A 14,842-nucleotide genomic window follows, 5' to 3' on the forward strand; every position below is an offset into this window, starting at 1 on the left:
CGCATTTGAAACAGTAGCGATTCATTGCACTTTCATTAAAAAACCAATGTAAGATTATTTAGCTTAATTACTACATCACAGGGGGTGCAGCAAGATGCCCCTGGGGGTCCCTTCTGTCTCTGCAATTCTAGGATTCTATGATCATATGGGCTTGGAAGAGGTTTAGACAAATGGCTGTAAAGCAGGGTGGATAAAAATCAATTTTTTTATTTAAATTGGATTTTTAAAATAAAATGCTTTTGGAAGAAAAATCTTTCCAAAGTTAGTTTCCTATTTAAGTTACATTATAGTCAAAAGGCTACTCATCAGGAAATAAGGATTTGTTTTAAGTTTTTCATGTGTGTGATTTTTAACCACATCAGTTAACAAACATGTTACAAGAAACAATAATGTTATTTAGTTAAATAAATTGTTTAAATTGTTATTAAGGATAACAATCTCGTTCCAATAAAGCACAGCAGAAAAGTTGTCCAAATATAAACAGTTAACTTATTAAACCTCACAATAATTTCATAATTATCTGTCTATGTATTTCTAATAGTATAACCAAATCAGTAATTTCTGATATAACTGTAAAAAATACTCTGAAAATTTATGATTCCCAAAATGAAACCTTCACCTGGTTGTAAATATTAAGATTATACCAGCAAGAATGAGTCTTTCTGTTAATTAAAAAAAAAAGATTTAAATCAAGTCTTACTGACTGGTGAATTAAATCCCGATTGAAATCAACTTGATTGAAATCAAATCAACCCTGCTGTAAAGCCTACTAGCCAGGATGGCTGTGCTCTGCCTCACTTGTCAGAGAGGGCAACGGTTCTGAAGACCAGTCACTAGGACCCAGAGGAGTCGCTCTTGTGCTTGGATCCTGCTTGCTGGCTCCCGACACGCATCTGGTCGGCGACTGCAAGGCCAGGATGCTGGCCATTGATGGGCCATTGAGGGCGCTTCTTGTGTTCCTGCATTTAACCGGGACGCATCCATGAGACGGCTGCCACTTACTCCTTCCCGACTTCTGCGAAGGCCAAGGAGTGGACCGTCTTGCATGTCACGTTTCGGGGGAACATCTGCGCTGCCTGATCCGCAATGGTCTTGTTGAACGCCAGGTACAGGAATCGGAGGTTGGACCATTTCTCAGCGTACCTGATCAGGGTGGAAGTCTTCCCTGTCCCTGAGGAGGAAATGGAAACTCTTTCCATTCAGGGGCAACTGTGCCCCTGAAGGACCAGGTGTGCAGCCAGGGAGTCATTCTGGACTCACAGCAGTCAATGGAGACGCAGGGCAATTCTGTGCCCAGGGCAGCTGTCTATCAGCTCCATCTGGTACACAGGCTGAGACCCTACCTGCCTGCGGACTGTCTCGCCAGAGTGGTGCATGCTCTAGTTATCGCTCGCTTGGACTACTGCAATGCGCTCTACGTGGGGCTACCTTTGAAGGTGACCTGGAAACTACAACTAATCCAGAATGCGGCAGCTAGACCGGTGACTGGGAGCGGCCGCCAAGACCACGTAACACCGGTCCTAAAAGACCTTCATTGGCTCCCAGTACGTTTCCAAGTTGGTGCTGACCTTTAAAGCCCTAAATGGCCTTGGTCCAGTATACCTGAAGGAGCGTCTCCACCCCCATCGTCTTGCCCGGACACTGAGGTCCAGCGCCGAGGGCCTTCTGGCAGCTCCCTCGCTGCGAGAAGCCAAGTTACAGGGAACCAGGCAGAGGGCCTTCTCAGTGGTGGCGCCTGCCCTGTGGAACGCCCTCCCATCAGATGTCAAAGAGAAAAACAACTACCAGACTTTTAGAAGACATCTGAAGGCAGCCCTGTGGCTTTTAATGTTTAATAATTATTGTTTTTTTATTTCTCTGTTGGAAGCTGCCCAGAGTGGCTGGGGAAACCCAGCCAGATGGGCGGGGTATGTATGTATAAATAAATAAATAAATAAATAAATATTATTTATACCCCGCCCATCTGGCTGCGTTTCCCCAGCCACTCTGGGCGGCTTCCAACCGAATATTAAAAACAGTACAGCATCAAACATTAAAAACTTCCCTAAACAGGGCCGCCTTCAGTTGCCTTCTGAAAGTAGAATAGTTACTTATTGCCTTGACATCTGCTGGGAGGGCGTTCCACAGGGCGGGTGCCACAACCGAGAAGGCCCTCTGTCTGGTTCTCTGTTATCATTATTATTATTATTTCCATAGTTCCAAAACTGTAGCGTAGATCGTGACTGGAGCAGCTGAGACCCTCCCAAAGCCGCTGGACGGCTGACCGCTGGCCATGTGCACTGGGGTTGACGGGAACCAGCAAGAGATGTAAAGGCCACAGGTGTCTCCCCAAGACTCATTTAGATAAAGAGCTATGATCTGATTACATACTGAAGCAATAACTGGCTATACTCTGCCCATTCAGATATATTATTATCATCCTTTTCATTACATATTTATTCATACCCTGGCTTTTTCCCTGACAGGGACTCAACATGTTCTATACGTTATAAAATACAGAATAAATGTAAATTCTATAACATATACAGTATAAGCATTACTCTTCAGCCAGGCCTTTGGCTTATTAATATTCTACAGCTTTTTAAATGTGTCTGTGGGAAGGGGTGTGTGTGTTGGTTTTCGGTTTTCGGTTTTCGTCTGAATTATGCTTTCATCTTCTATTTTTATTCTGTGAAATGCCCTGAGATCATGTGATGAAGGGCGGCATAATAATAAAATGATGATGATGATGATAATGTTATATAAATCTGGTCTACATATACTAAGTAAGTTTAAGTGTTGCCTGAATAAACCAAGGAATTGCCAGCAGAAAATGCCACAACCATCACCAGAGGGTAGGGAGAGTTCAAAAGGCGCGATGCGCCATCAAGCGGCCATTAAAAGGCCTGTGCGCTTAAGGCCACAAAGTAGTATAAACACCAACAATTGGGAAACACTGAGCGCTCCAATTGGAGAACAGCCTTTACCAAAGGTGTCATGGGCTTTGAAGACACTCGAACCCAGAACTCAAGGGAGAAACGTGCTAAGAGGAAGGAACGCTTGGCAAACCCTCACCGTGATTGACTCCCACCCAGAAACCTATGTCCCCACTGTGGGAGGATGTGTGGATCCAGAATTGGCCTCCACAGTCACTTACGGACTCACTGTTAAGAATGTGTTTATGGAAGACAATCTTATTCGGCTACGAGTGATCGCCAAAGAAGAAGTAGATTCTGTGTCGACTTAAGCCACCTTACCTGCAAAAGCGATGATTTTCATAACCTCCCTTGGTGCAATTGCGTGATTTAAGATCTTCAGCTGTTCACAAGTGAGTCGTATATCAGGGCTGCTGAAGAAAACAACCAAAACCAACATGGGTTAATGAAACGCTATAACACGGCACTCAAATGAGCCCATTCCCCAATTCTCCCCGCGAGGGGGAAAGCTGATAGAGGAAAGCTTTCCTCCCTCTTTCATCGCACTAGATCTCATCCAATAAACCTGAAACGTTGGAAGATTCAGGAGGGCTTGCAAGGCAAGCTGGCAAAGGCCGCAGTTCATTTCAGCTTTCGACGTAAAGACAGAAAGTACCTGCACCGAGGGCCTCTTTCGTACCCGGAGCTGCCCCATTCCGGCTCGATGAATGCCGTGCCGTTGTTAGAATTCTCCATGAGATAGAGGCAGTAGAAAATGCTGTAGTGAAACCTACAAGGACGCAGAGAGCAGGAGCGTATGAATCGAAAGAGGTCCCTAGCAGCATGAGCGAGGCTAGAAAAAACAAACCTAGGTAACACTATATATATAGCATACCACTGCTTCATTTTAAAAAAAAAATCAAAATCAAAGGGGTTTACTGCACAGAACACACAAAACCATACAATAAAACCATTTCAAAGAGTTAAAAACAGGTGTCAAATTAACGACTGCGAAAGGATATATCCTTAACTGCCTCTGCACAGGCCTGGCAGAACGGAAAAGTTTTCAGTTGGCGTTTAAAAGAAGGCAATGAAAATTATGTATAGATGGTATCTTACACCAGTAAAATTAGCTAAGATATATCATAATCAGGATAATAAATGTTGGAAATGTAAGAAAGAGGAAGGTTCCTTTTATCATATGTGGTGGACGTGCACATTAGTAAGAGATTTCTGGGAAAAGATTTATAATGAATTGAAGAAAGTGTTGAAAAACACATTTATTAAGAAACCAGAATCCTTTCTATTGGGCATTGTTAGCAAAGAGATTCCTAAGAAAAATGTGACTTTTTTTAATGTATGCCACGATGGCGGCAAGAGTTTTACTAGTCAAGAATTGGAAGTCTCACGAAATACCAACAGTCGATGATTGGCAGATGAAGATGATTGAGTATATGGAATTGGCTGAGATGACCGGAAGAATCCGAAACCAGGGAGAAGAAGCGACAGAAGAAGAGTGGAAAGATTTTAAATTGTATTTTAAAAAATATGCTAAAGTTATATATTAAGATTTGATTTAGGATATAAAGAAGCTGTGGAATTAAGAAGTAAATTAGATAAAAGTATAATAATTGGAACTGGATATGGAACAACTGAGTGGTTCAAAATTGGGAAAGGAGTACGACAAGGTTGTATATTGTCTCCCTGCTTATTTAACTTATATGCAGAATTCATCATGCGAAAGGCTGGACTAGATGAATCCCAAGCCGGAATTAAGATTGCCGGAAGAAATATCAACAACCTCAGATATGCAGATGACACAACCTTGATGGCAGAAAGCGAGGAGGAACTAAAGAACCTTTTAATGAGGGTGAAAGAGGAGAGCGCAAAATATGGTCTGGAGCTCAACATCAAAAAAACCAAGATCATGGCCACTGGTCCCATCACCTCCTGGCAAATAGAAGGGGAAGAAATGGAGGCAGTGAGAGATTTCACCTTCTTGGGCTCCTTGATCACTGCAGATGGTGACAGCAGTCACGAAATTAAAAGACGCCTGCTTCTTGGGAGAAAAGCAATGACAAACCTAGGCAACATCTTAAAAAGCAGAGACATCACCTTGCCGACAAAGGTCCGTATAGTTAAAGCTATGGTTTTCCCAGTAGTGATGTATGGAAGTGAGAGCTGGACCATAAAGAAGGCTGATCGCTGAAGAATGGATGCTTTTGAATTATGGTGCTGGAGGAGACTCTTGAGAGTCCCATGGACTGCAAGAAGATCAAACCTATCCATTCTTAAGGAAATCAGCCCTGAGTGCTCCCTGGAAGGACAGATCGTGAAGCTGAGGCTCCAATACTTTGGCCACCTCATGAGAAGAGAAGAATCCTTGGAAAAGACCCTGATGTTGGGAAAGATTGAGGGCACTAGGAGAAGGGGACGACAGAGGACGAGATGGTTGGACAGTGTTCTCGAAGCCACCAACATGAGTCTGACCAAACTGCGGGAGGCAGTGCAAGACAGGAGTGCCTGGCGTGCTATGGTCCATGGGGTCACGAAGAGTCGGACACGACTAAACGACTAAACAACAACAACATAATAATTTCAGAAAATGTTATTAAAAATGTATTGGAAATTGCTAAATTTTTAATTGGCAAGGAAGCGTAGTAGGTGGGAACCCGAGGAGGTCCCTATATTTAATGTGATAAGAGTAAGATCAGGTATATAGATTTTTGTGCTTTTCTTCGTCTTTTTTTCTGTTTTACTTTCTTTATCTATGTTCTATTTTTGTATTGTTGTTCTTTTTTCATTATTGTAAATTTAATAAAAAATCAATTTAAAAAATAAAAAAAATAAAAGATGGCACAGAAGGAGTCAAGGCAAGCGTCTGTCTGCGTTCCAAGGATGCAACTTGGTTTTGCCGCCGCTGTGACCCTTGACTGTCTCTCCCCCCCCCCCCTTTTAAGCCCCTGGCCCTTGGCAGACATACCTGTTGCTGATCTTAATATTTTTATCCCGCATGGCAAAGAGCACAGTGGCCATGCAGTACAGAACTTCCATGACGTCCGCTAGAGAGAGGCTGGAGCTGGGTCTCCTAACGCAAGAAACCAGCTCCTGGATGTCAGAGACACCTCCAGATATCAGCACGATGGTAGCAAATATGGCCCAAATGTACGGAGGCTGGAAAGGATATTTAAAAAATAATGAGAATTAGGGTCATCACAAAGGTAAGTTTAATGTTTTATTATGTTTTTAGATATGTTGGAAGCCGCCTAGAGTGGCTGGGGCAACCCGGTTAGATGGGCAGGGTACAAATAATTTGTTGTTGTTGTTGTTGTTGTTGTTGTTGTTGTTAATTAATTATTATTATCAGGCTTTAGAATTGCAATTTACCAGGCCTAGTTCCAACATGGAACCAGAGAACCATCTGTCAAAGGACAACAGAACTTACTGTCCTTTTCAGTATATAAGACCAGGTTTTTTTATTTATTTTAAAATTATGTTCAAAATTGTGGGTCGTCTTATACATGGGGGCATGTTATACAGGGGGAAATACAGTAGCTCATTAACGCAATGCGTTTTGAGCACTTGAACAGCCTGAAACAACCAGGGCACCTACCAGATGTTTTAGATCAGGCATCCCCAACCTTTGGCCCTTCAGATGTTTTGGACTACAATTCCCATCATCCCTGACCACTGGTCCTGTTAGGTAGGGATCATGGGAGTTGTAGGCCAAAACATCTGGAGGGCCGCAGTTTGGGGATGCCTGTTTTAGATCACAGTTCCCATCAGTCCCAGTCAGCGTGGATGATGGGATTCGTAGTCTGAAATGTCTGGGGGGGGCAGGAGATTGGAGAAGGTTGTGTTACAGAAACACTGATCTGGCGCTTAGAAGACCCCAGCTCAATAAGACTATTGGGTCTTCGCAGCGTGGCCCTTTCCCTCCACCCTTGTCAGCGCACCACAGTTATCCCTACTGGTAGGAGTTTCAATGAACCAGAGTTTCCAGTTACAGCCAAGCCAGGGAACTAGGGTTAGTAGGTTCAGAACCTAGAACCTACTAACCCTCAAAGCACTTCAAACTCTTGATTACATCCATCCTCTGCAGAAGATCCCGAGTAGTTTCTGAACCTGATAACAGTAGTTCCCAGGTTCAGATTTAATGGGGAACTGGATATTAACTACCTGCCTGCAGACTGTCTAGCCAGAGTGGTGCATGCTCTAGTTATCTCCCACCTGCATTACTGCAATGAGCTCGACGTGGGGCTACCTTTGAAGGTGACCTGGAAACTACAACTAACTACAACTAATCCAGAATGTGGCAGCTAGACTGGTGACTGGGAGAGGCCACCAAGACCACAATTAACACAAAATGGTCGTTGCCTGTAGCTGAAGTACCATATTTTACCATGTATAAGACGGTGCTTTTTGCTAAAAAAAAAAAAAGGCAAAAATTGGGTGTCGTCTTAGTTAATGCAGAGGGGGGGCGTGCGATTAATGGCAGCAGCAAGCAGGAGATTGGCAGAGGTGACTGGGCGGGTGATTGGTAACTGCGGCAAGGCCTGCTGGCGGTTGGCCGCAGCTGCGGCAATTGGGCAGGCAATTGGCAGCTGTGGCGAGGTGGGCAGGTGATTGGCAGCTGCGGCAAGCAATTGGCCGTGGCGGGCAGGCGGGTGAGCGATTGGCGGGAGTGACCTCCCCCACCCCAAAAAGCTAAACAACTTAATTTCTTACTTTTGGGTTTTAAAAAAATATACACGGGAAAATACTGATGTACCTAATATAGCAACACCCACCTTCCAACGCGATAATCGTTTACACTCTAACCCTAACCCCCCTTAGCGCCCGCTAGGGAACCCCGATTCGTGAACCACTGATTTCGACCTTCCTGTCACCTTGCATGCTCAGTGCTTCACACGTCACCCTTTTAAACTGGGGTCCCACTGACCTCAAAGCCCCCTTAGTGACAGCCACAAATTCAATACACACACATGCAAATGGGAAGGAGGGCAGAGAGCTGAGGCACCAGGGAATGGTCAGCTCTCCTACGGTACAATGCAATGCACGTTTACTCAGACGTAAGCGCCACCGGGCTCAACGGCCACATACTGTCAAGTCCAGTGGGGTTGCAGCCTTATTGCAGGAGAATATGCAGAGTGCGGAGAGAACAGGCATGCCATGCTTACTCCCGCTTTGGGGCTCGACAGCTCAGGCAGCCAGCTGGCAAGGCAGATTTCTGCCTTGGGAAACAGAGAGTGGTTTGTCAAGCATTGGCGGATCGCTCTGGGGTCCCAGCCTTGACGGCTCTTCGCAGAAGCAACACATCTGTGTGGAAACAAAGCAAAAAATAAATGAATGGTGTCAGTGGACCCCTCATATACCAGGTCAGGGCTGTCTTTGCAGGAAATGACATACAGTACAGTGGTACCGTACCTTGGTTCTCAAACGCCTTAGTTCCCAAACGCCGAAAACCCGGAAGAAAGTGTTCCAGTTTTCGAACTGTTTTTCGGAAGCTGAACGTCCGATGGCGTTGTCGGCTACTGTTTCCAGGGCAGCTGCACCAATCAGAAGCTGCGCCTTTGTTTTTGAACATTTCGGAAGTCGAATGGACTTCGGGAACGGATTAAGTTTGGCGCTTTTGTTTTTGCTATTTATTTGTGTTTTTGGTTTTGAGCGTTTTCGGTTAATTTGTTTTTGTGACCATGTGGAACCCAGTTCAGCTACTGATTGATTGACTGTGTGACTGCTGAAATGGATAAAAGGCCCCTATCCAAACAATGACTATCATCAGGGCAGTTAAGAAAAAATAATAATTTTAATTTTTATCATGTACAAGACTGACTTATTTAATTTATAGTACAGTACATTGATTATTGCTTTCATTTTATGGATCAGTGGTCTCATTAGATAGTAAAATTCATGTTAAATTGCTGTTTTAGGAGTTGTCTTTAAAAGTCTGGAACGGATTAATCCATTTTGCATTACTTTATATGGGAAAGTGTGCCTTGGTTTGGGAACGGACTTCCGGAACTCTTTAAGTTTGAGAACCAAGGTACCACTGTATAATGAAATGAAAAGGATGTTTAAAATAACCTTTTTTTGGGGGGGGGGGACCCAGAAGCGTTTCTTTGGGGAATAAACTGTTATTAAGGAAATGATTATTTTTCTCCTTCCAATAAAATACAGCAAAAAAGTTGCTCAAATATAAACAGTTAACTTATTTAACCTCACAATAATTTCATAATTATCTGTCTATGTATTTCTAATAATATAATCAAATCAGTAATTTCTGACAGAATTGTAAAAACTACTCCGAAAATTCATTATTCCAAAAATGAAACCTTCCTTTGGTTGTAAATATTAAGATTATTCCAGCTTTCTGTAAAAATAAAAAAATGATTTAATTCAAGTCTTACTGACTAGTGATTTAAATTGTGCTTTAAATCGATTTTATTTAAAGCACATCCACCCTGGAAGCATCACTCACTGTAAAAACCCCAGTGGAAAGTGGCTCTGCTTTGGGGTCATGTCGTATCGTTGCAGAATGGCCTTGACAATCAGCTCGGCTTCGGCCTCGGACTTCAGATACTTGTGGTACAGTTTTTTCCAAGGAACGAACTGCAAAAACCAAAGCAATGCATCAGCTCCTTTCTGAAACCAAACGAAGTTTGATTTATGCATTTTCCAGCTTCAGGGATGCAAAATGCATCTCTTGTGCAAGACTCATTCTTCCCTCCTGGAGGAGCGAAACAAGCAGTATTAGGAACTCATATATATATATATATATATAAGCTAATTGTCAAACGCCACCTTAAACCTAGGTTGCGGTCGTCACAACATACGGTCTAGGTACCCTTTTCTCCTCAGTGAAATTTCTTCTTCATTTCGTTTTTGTACCACTTTAGATTTTAAAGGGGGGGAAATATCTCAAAGCGCTTTACATTAAAACATCCTATAAAACAATCCAGAATAAAACAAACGCAGGGAAAATATTTCACATAGAATCGTAGAATCGTAGAGTTGGAAGAGACCACAAGGGCTATCCAGTCCAACCCCCTGCCAAGCAGGAAACACCATCAGAGCATTCTTGACATATGCCTGTCAAGCCTCTGCTTAAAGACCTCCAAAGAAGGAGACTCCACCACACTCCTTGGTAGCAAATTCCACTGCCGAACAGCTCTTACTGTCAGGAAGTTCTTCCTCATGTTTAGGTGGAACTATTCTAAATGATATTTTGCTTCCCTACTTAATTTATAGAGCTGCCCCATAGCAGAAGTACTCTAGGATGCCAGTGGGGTGTCGTAGTTAGTGTGTCCTACTGGGACCTGGGAGATCAGGGTTCAAATCCCCACTCAGCTAGGAAGATTTCTTAACCCATGAGTAGGCAAACTAAGGCCCGGGGGCTGGATCCGGCCCAATCGCCTTCTAAATCTGGCCCGCGGACAGTCCGGGAATAGGCGTGTTTTTACATGAGTGGAATGTGTCCTTTTATTTCAAATGCATCTCTGGGTTATTTGTGGGGCATAGGAATTTCTTCAATTTTTCCCCAAATATAGTCCGGCCCCCCACAAGGTCTGAGGGACTTTGGACCGGCCCCCTGATAACCTGTCTCACAGAGTCGTTGTGGGGATTAACTGAGGAGGGAGGGGTGAAGCATGTATTGTATTATTTATCAAATTTATATACTGCCCTATACCATTCACAGAACAAAAATCAAAATATAAAACCACAAAATATATAATCAAAATAAAAACAACAACTCTTCCCGCTCCCACCAAAAAAACCAACCCATATTTTATAAGGGCATAGGATGTCAAATCAACCAAAGGCCTGGTTAAAAAGGAACGTTTTTGCCTGGCGCCTAAAGGTATACAGTATAATGAAGGTGCCAGGCGAACTTCTCCCCATGGGAGGAAAAAGGTGTGATGCACAGAAAATGCAATAAATAAGCTTTTCTGCTTACCTGCTTAAGAAAGCTGGAGGGGCCAGTCGGACGGAGAGGTCGGTCGCCAACCTGGCACCCAGAGATCTCCCCATGGCCGCCATTGGGCCTGTGCCCGTCGCAAAACACGCCTGGCTAATTTCTAACACTACCGATGAGGAAGCAGTGCTCACCTGCGGGTCAGAGATGATCCGATGCCAGCGACGAGACACCAAGGTGAGGCTCTGGAAGAGATCAGCCGCGGGCACGAGGGCAAAGATCTCGCGGAGAACCTCTTCAGGCAGCTGCTCTATGTTTCCCCGGGGGACCTCCCAACACGGGGTCCCCAAGAGCCCAAAACACGCATCTGGCAGGGGATCAATCTCCAAGTCCTTGTCATCCGCCTTCAGGCTTCCGTCAGCCCAGGGCTGCTCAGGTCGATGCCCCGGTGACGGTTTTTTATCCTGGCCCCACTGGTCACTGCCCGCCCCAAGGTTGTTGGGGCTCTTGGAGAAATGTGGCCGTTTCCTGGAAGCCATCGGGGCTGGGTCCCCACCGTCCCCGACAACAGAGCAGGAGTCCTCCAGGTCGAAGGAGTCATCGCCAGCGGAAAAGGATTCCAGGAAGTCTGCCTCCTGTTTGCTCTTGTCGTCTTTTGCCATGACAGCTCCACATCCAGGCAGCCGGGGTTTGCTTCTGAAGTAGTCGGTGATGCTGGTTTGGGAGCCCCCTGGAAAGGAAAGAAATCACAGCATCTCCTTCAAGTCTTCCAGCAAGCACCCTTCCCCAACATCTGGGTACCCTCCAGATGTTCCGGTCCTGGCCAGTAGGGCCATTCTAAATGACAATGCCCAATAATAATAATAATAATAATAATAATAATTTATTTATACTCCGCCCATCTGGCCGGGTTCCCCCAGCCACTCTGGGCGGCTTCCAACAAAACATTAAAATACAGTAATCCATCAAACATTAAAAGCCTCCGTAAACAGTGCTGCCTTCAGATGTCTTCTAAAAATCTGGTAGCTGTTTTCCTCTTTGACATCTGATGGGAGGGCGTTCCACAGGGCAGGCGCCACTACCGAGAAGGCCATCTGCCTGGTTCCCTGTAACTTGGCTTCTCGTAGAGAGGGAACCGCCAGAAGGCCCTCGGTGCTGGACCTCAGTGTCCGGGCAGAGCGATGGGGGTGAAGACGCTCCTTCAGGTAAACTGGACTGATGCCGTTTAGGGCTTTAAAGGTCAGCACCAACACTTTGAATTGTGCTCGGAAACGTACTGGGAGCCAATGAAGGTCTTTCAGGACCGGTGTTATGTGGTCTCGGCGGCCACTCCCAGTCACCAGTCTAGCTGCCGCATTCTGGATTAATTGCAGTTTCCGGGTCACCTTCAAAGGTAGCCCCACGTAGAGCGCATTACAGTAGTCCAAGCGGGAGATAACCAGAGCATGCACTACTCTGGTGAGACAGTCCGCGGGCAGGTAGGGTCTCAGCCTGCGTACCAGATGGAGCTGATAAAGGTGTACAGTGGTACCTTGGTTCTCAAACTTAATCCGTTCCGGAAGTCCGTTCCAAAACCAAAGCGTTCCAAGACCAAGGCACACTTTCCCATAGAAAGTAATGCAAAATGGATTAATCCATTCCAGACTTTTAAAAACAACCCCTAAAACAGCAATTTAACGTGGATTTTACTATCTAACACAGGGGTCTGCAAACTTTTTCAGCAGGGGGCCGCTCCACTGTCTCTCAGACCTTGGGGGGGGCAGACTAAATATGGGGGGGGCGGAATTGGGCCCATGGGTAGAAACTGTTCTTTAACCTGTTGGTGCTCCTTATCATGCTTCTATATCTCCTACCAGAGGGCAGAACATTAAAAAGGTGCTGGCCAGGAGATTTAAAAGACCTCAGTGTAACACTCAAAATGGAAGCGTGGCACTCAAATTGGAAGCGTAACACTCAAAACGGAGCATGTTCGGCTTCCGAAAAATGTTTGGAAACCGGAACAATTACTTCCGGGTTTGCAGTGTTTGAGTACCAAGGTGTTTGAGAACCAAGGTACCACTGTAGTTTTAATGCAGGCATCCCCAAACTGCGACCCTCCAGATGTTTTGGCCTACAACTCCCATGATCCCTAGCTAACAGGACCAGTGGTTGGGGAAGATGGGAATTGTAGTCCAAAACATCTGGAGGGCTGAAATTTGGGGGTGCCTGTTTTAACACATCCTGGAGAACACCGAGTAGGGGAAGGCTGCTCCCAGGGCTGCCCCTTGGCCGTAATGAATAATAATAATAATAATAATAATAATTTATTATTTATACCCCGCCGATCTAGCTGGGTTTCCCCAGCCACTCTGGGCAGCTTCCAACAGAAATATTTGAATACACTAATTTCTTAAAGGTTAAAAGCTTCCCTAAACAGGGCTGCCTTCAGATGTCCTCTAAAAGTCTGGTAGTTGTTAACACTTTGAATTGTGTTCGGAAACGTACTGGGAGCCAATGCAGGTCTTTCAAGACCGGTGTTATGTGGTCTCAGCGGCCACTCCCAGTCACCAGTCTAGCTGCCGCAAGCATCTCCTGCCCTCATTTCCTCACCCCAACAACCCTGCGAGGCGGGTCAAGCTAGGACACAGCAATTTGTTCTAAGCTTACCCAACCGAGGTTGCCCCCTGCCGGTTAACGGAAGCAAGAGTTTTGCCCATGGCTCCCCCAAGCTTGAGTAGAAACCCCCCCCCACCTGATATTTAGCAGAGATGGCCCACACATTTCCAGCCCCACCACCAAGACAGGCGGCCGTACCTCGGGGGTGCCTTTTCGCCCGGTAAGTTGGGTAAAGACCTCTGTGGGCGTCTCGCCTCCCTTGGCTCTGACCCAAAGGCTGCGTCAAGGATGAGGCCCCTTCCGGGCTCTGGTTCAGAGCTTCACATTCCCAGGCTGTTAGACGGAGCTGCTTACGTCTCACTGTCCTCAACAAAATGATAAGCAATCACCCTTTTGTGAGTCTTAATTCAGTATTGGGGCAGGTGAGGCAGTGTTAGAAACTCAGGTGCATAAGCTAATCGCCTTAAATGTAGGTTACAGTCGCCACAACAGTCTAGGTGCCCTTTTTTTGTTACAATGAAAATTATTATTACTATTATAAGTATTAATTTTTGCGCGAGCCGTTTCTGAGCTCTGGGCACAGTTCTGCGCCTAAGATTTCAGATTAAAACTGCAGAGTGGAAGGAAAGGGGGACCTTTTTCTGCCTCCCCACTTCCAGCCACTCTCTGAAGACTGGAGAAGAGACCCTCTTAAGAATATTAGCAGGGGGGAGGGGGTTGAGCAGAGGAAGGATTAGACCCTGAGAAAAATGGACCTAATCGTTTAGCGTGAAAACCATAAAACCACACACACCCCCAAATAAAAAGAGGACCTTAAAAGCAATAAGCAGATTATAAAATTATACAGGCTCTGAAATGCACACATACTAACAGAAAACCCATGGATTAAAATGCACAGAAAAAGTAATTTCCTGCAATCCCACCTGCGATTTTTTAAAGTTCCAGCAAATTTCCTCCCTCTCCCCCACAAAATAAAGATGCGATTCAACCCTAATTTAGTAACAGACCCGATACTGTATATCTAACACCCCACCGCATGCAACCAGGGTTTTAAAGCCATTAGCCCTCATTTGCAGTTAATTAAGGGTGTTGATTAACACTTTTTAGCCCCTCTCCTCCCTTTTCCCTTTCCCAGACTCTCACTCTCATCTTGGAGGAATACTACAGGCAGGAAAGAGGCGTCGCCTTTGCACGCCCACCTAACCCGCCTCCAGGATTTTGCTTCGCGCAGCCTACAATGCTAGGCACCTAGGCCCCGCCCTGATTGACGCTCCATGCGAGCCATAGAGCTCGCCTGATCGCGGGCTCTTCCGGGTTCGGCCGAGCCGTTGCCAAGGGCTCCGGGGGCACGAGCGGACACGTTGCCCGGAGTTTGCTGACGTAAGTTCCTCTTTGCTTCCTTCCTTCCTTCCAATCAAAGAGATCATAGCATCAGCCA

General features: G+C 45.4%; 1 protein-coding gene across 4 annotated transcripts in view; it reads right to left on the bottom strand.

The window, feature by feature from the left end:
* The window catches only part of FBH1 (F-box DNA helicase 1), a 38,353-nt gene extending 23,741 nt beyond the window's left edge, over nucleotides 1-14,612 (bottom strand). Inside the window, exons 1-9 of one of the 4 annotated variants that reach the window (XM_035127585.2) lie at nucleotides 14,548-14,612; nucleotides 13,603-13,764; nucleotides 11,004-11,539; nucleotides 9,376-9,506; nucleotides 8,075-8,213; nucleotides 5,878-6,068; nucleotides 3,571-3,684; nucleotides 3,237-3,325; nucleotides 1,003-1,171 (exon numbers count right to left, since the gene is read on the bottom strand). In XM_035127585.2, coding sequence (XP_034983476.2) covers nucleotides 1,003-1,171; nucleotides 3,237-3,325; nucleotides 3,571-3,684; nucleotides 5,878-6,068; nucleotides 8,075-8,213; nucleotides 9,376-9,506; nucleotides 11,004-11,539; nucleotides 13,603-13,764; nucleotide 14,548 — 1,532 coding nt within the window. In that variant the 5' untranslated portion in view covers nucleotides 14,549-14,612. Of the gene's footprint in view, nucleotides 1-1,002; nucleotides 1,172-3,236; nucleotides 3,329-3,570; nucleotides 3,685-5,877; nucleotides 6,069-7,997; nucleotides 8,214-9,375; nucleotides 9,507-11,003; nucleotides 11,540-13,602; nucleotides 13,770-14,547 lie in introns of those variants that run through there. The other 3 variants (XM_035127584.2, XM_060279235.1, XM_060279236.1) reach the window with 3 other exon arrangements.
* Nucleotides 14,613-14,842: the final 230 nt, after the last annotated feature.

This window comes from Zootoca vivipara, chromosome 10 (assembly GCF_963506605.1).
Source record: "Zootoca vivipara chromosome 10, rZooViv1.1, whole genome shotgun sequence".
In the NCBI taxonomy this organism is placed as follows: Eukaryota; Metazoa; Chordata; class Lepidosauria; order Squamata; family Lacertidae; genus Zootoca; species Zootoca vivipara.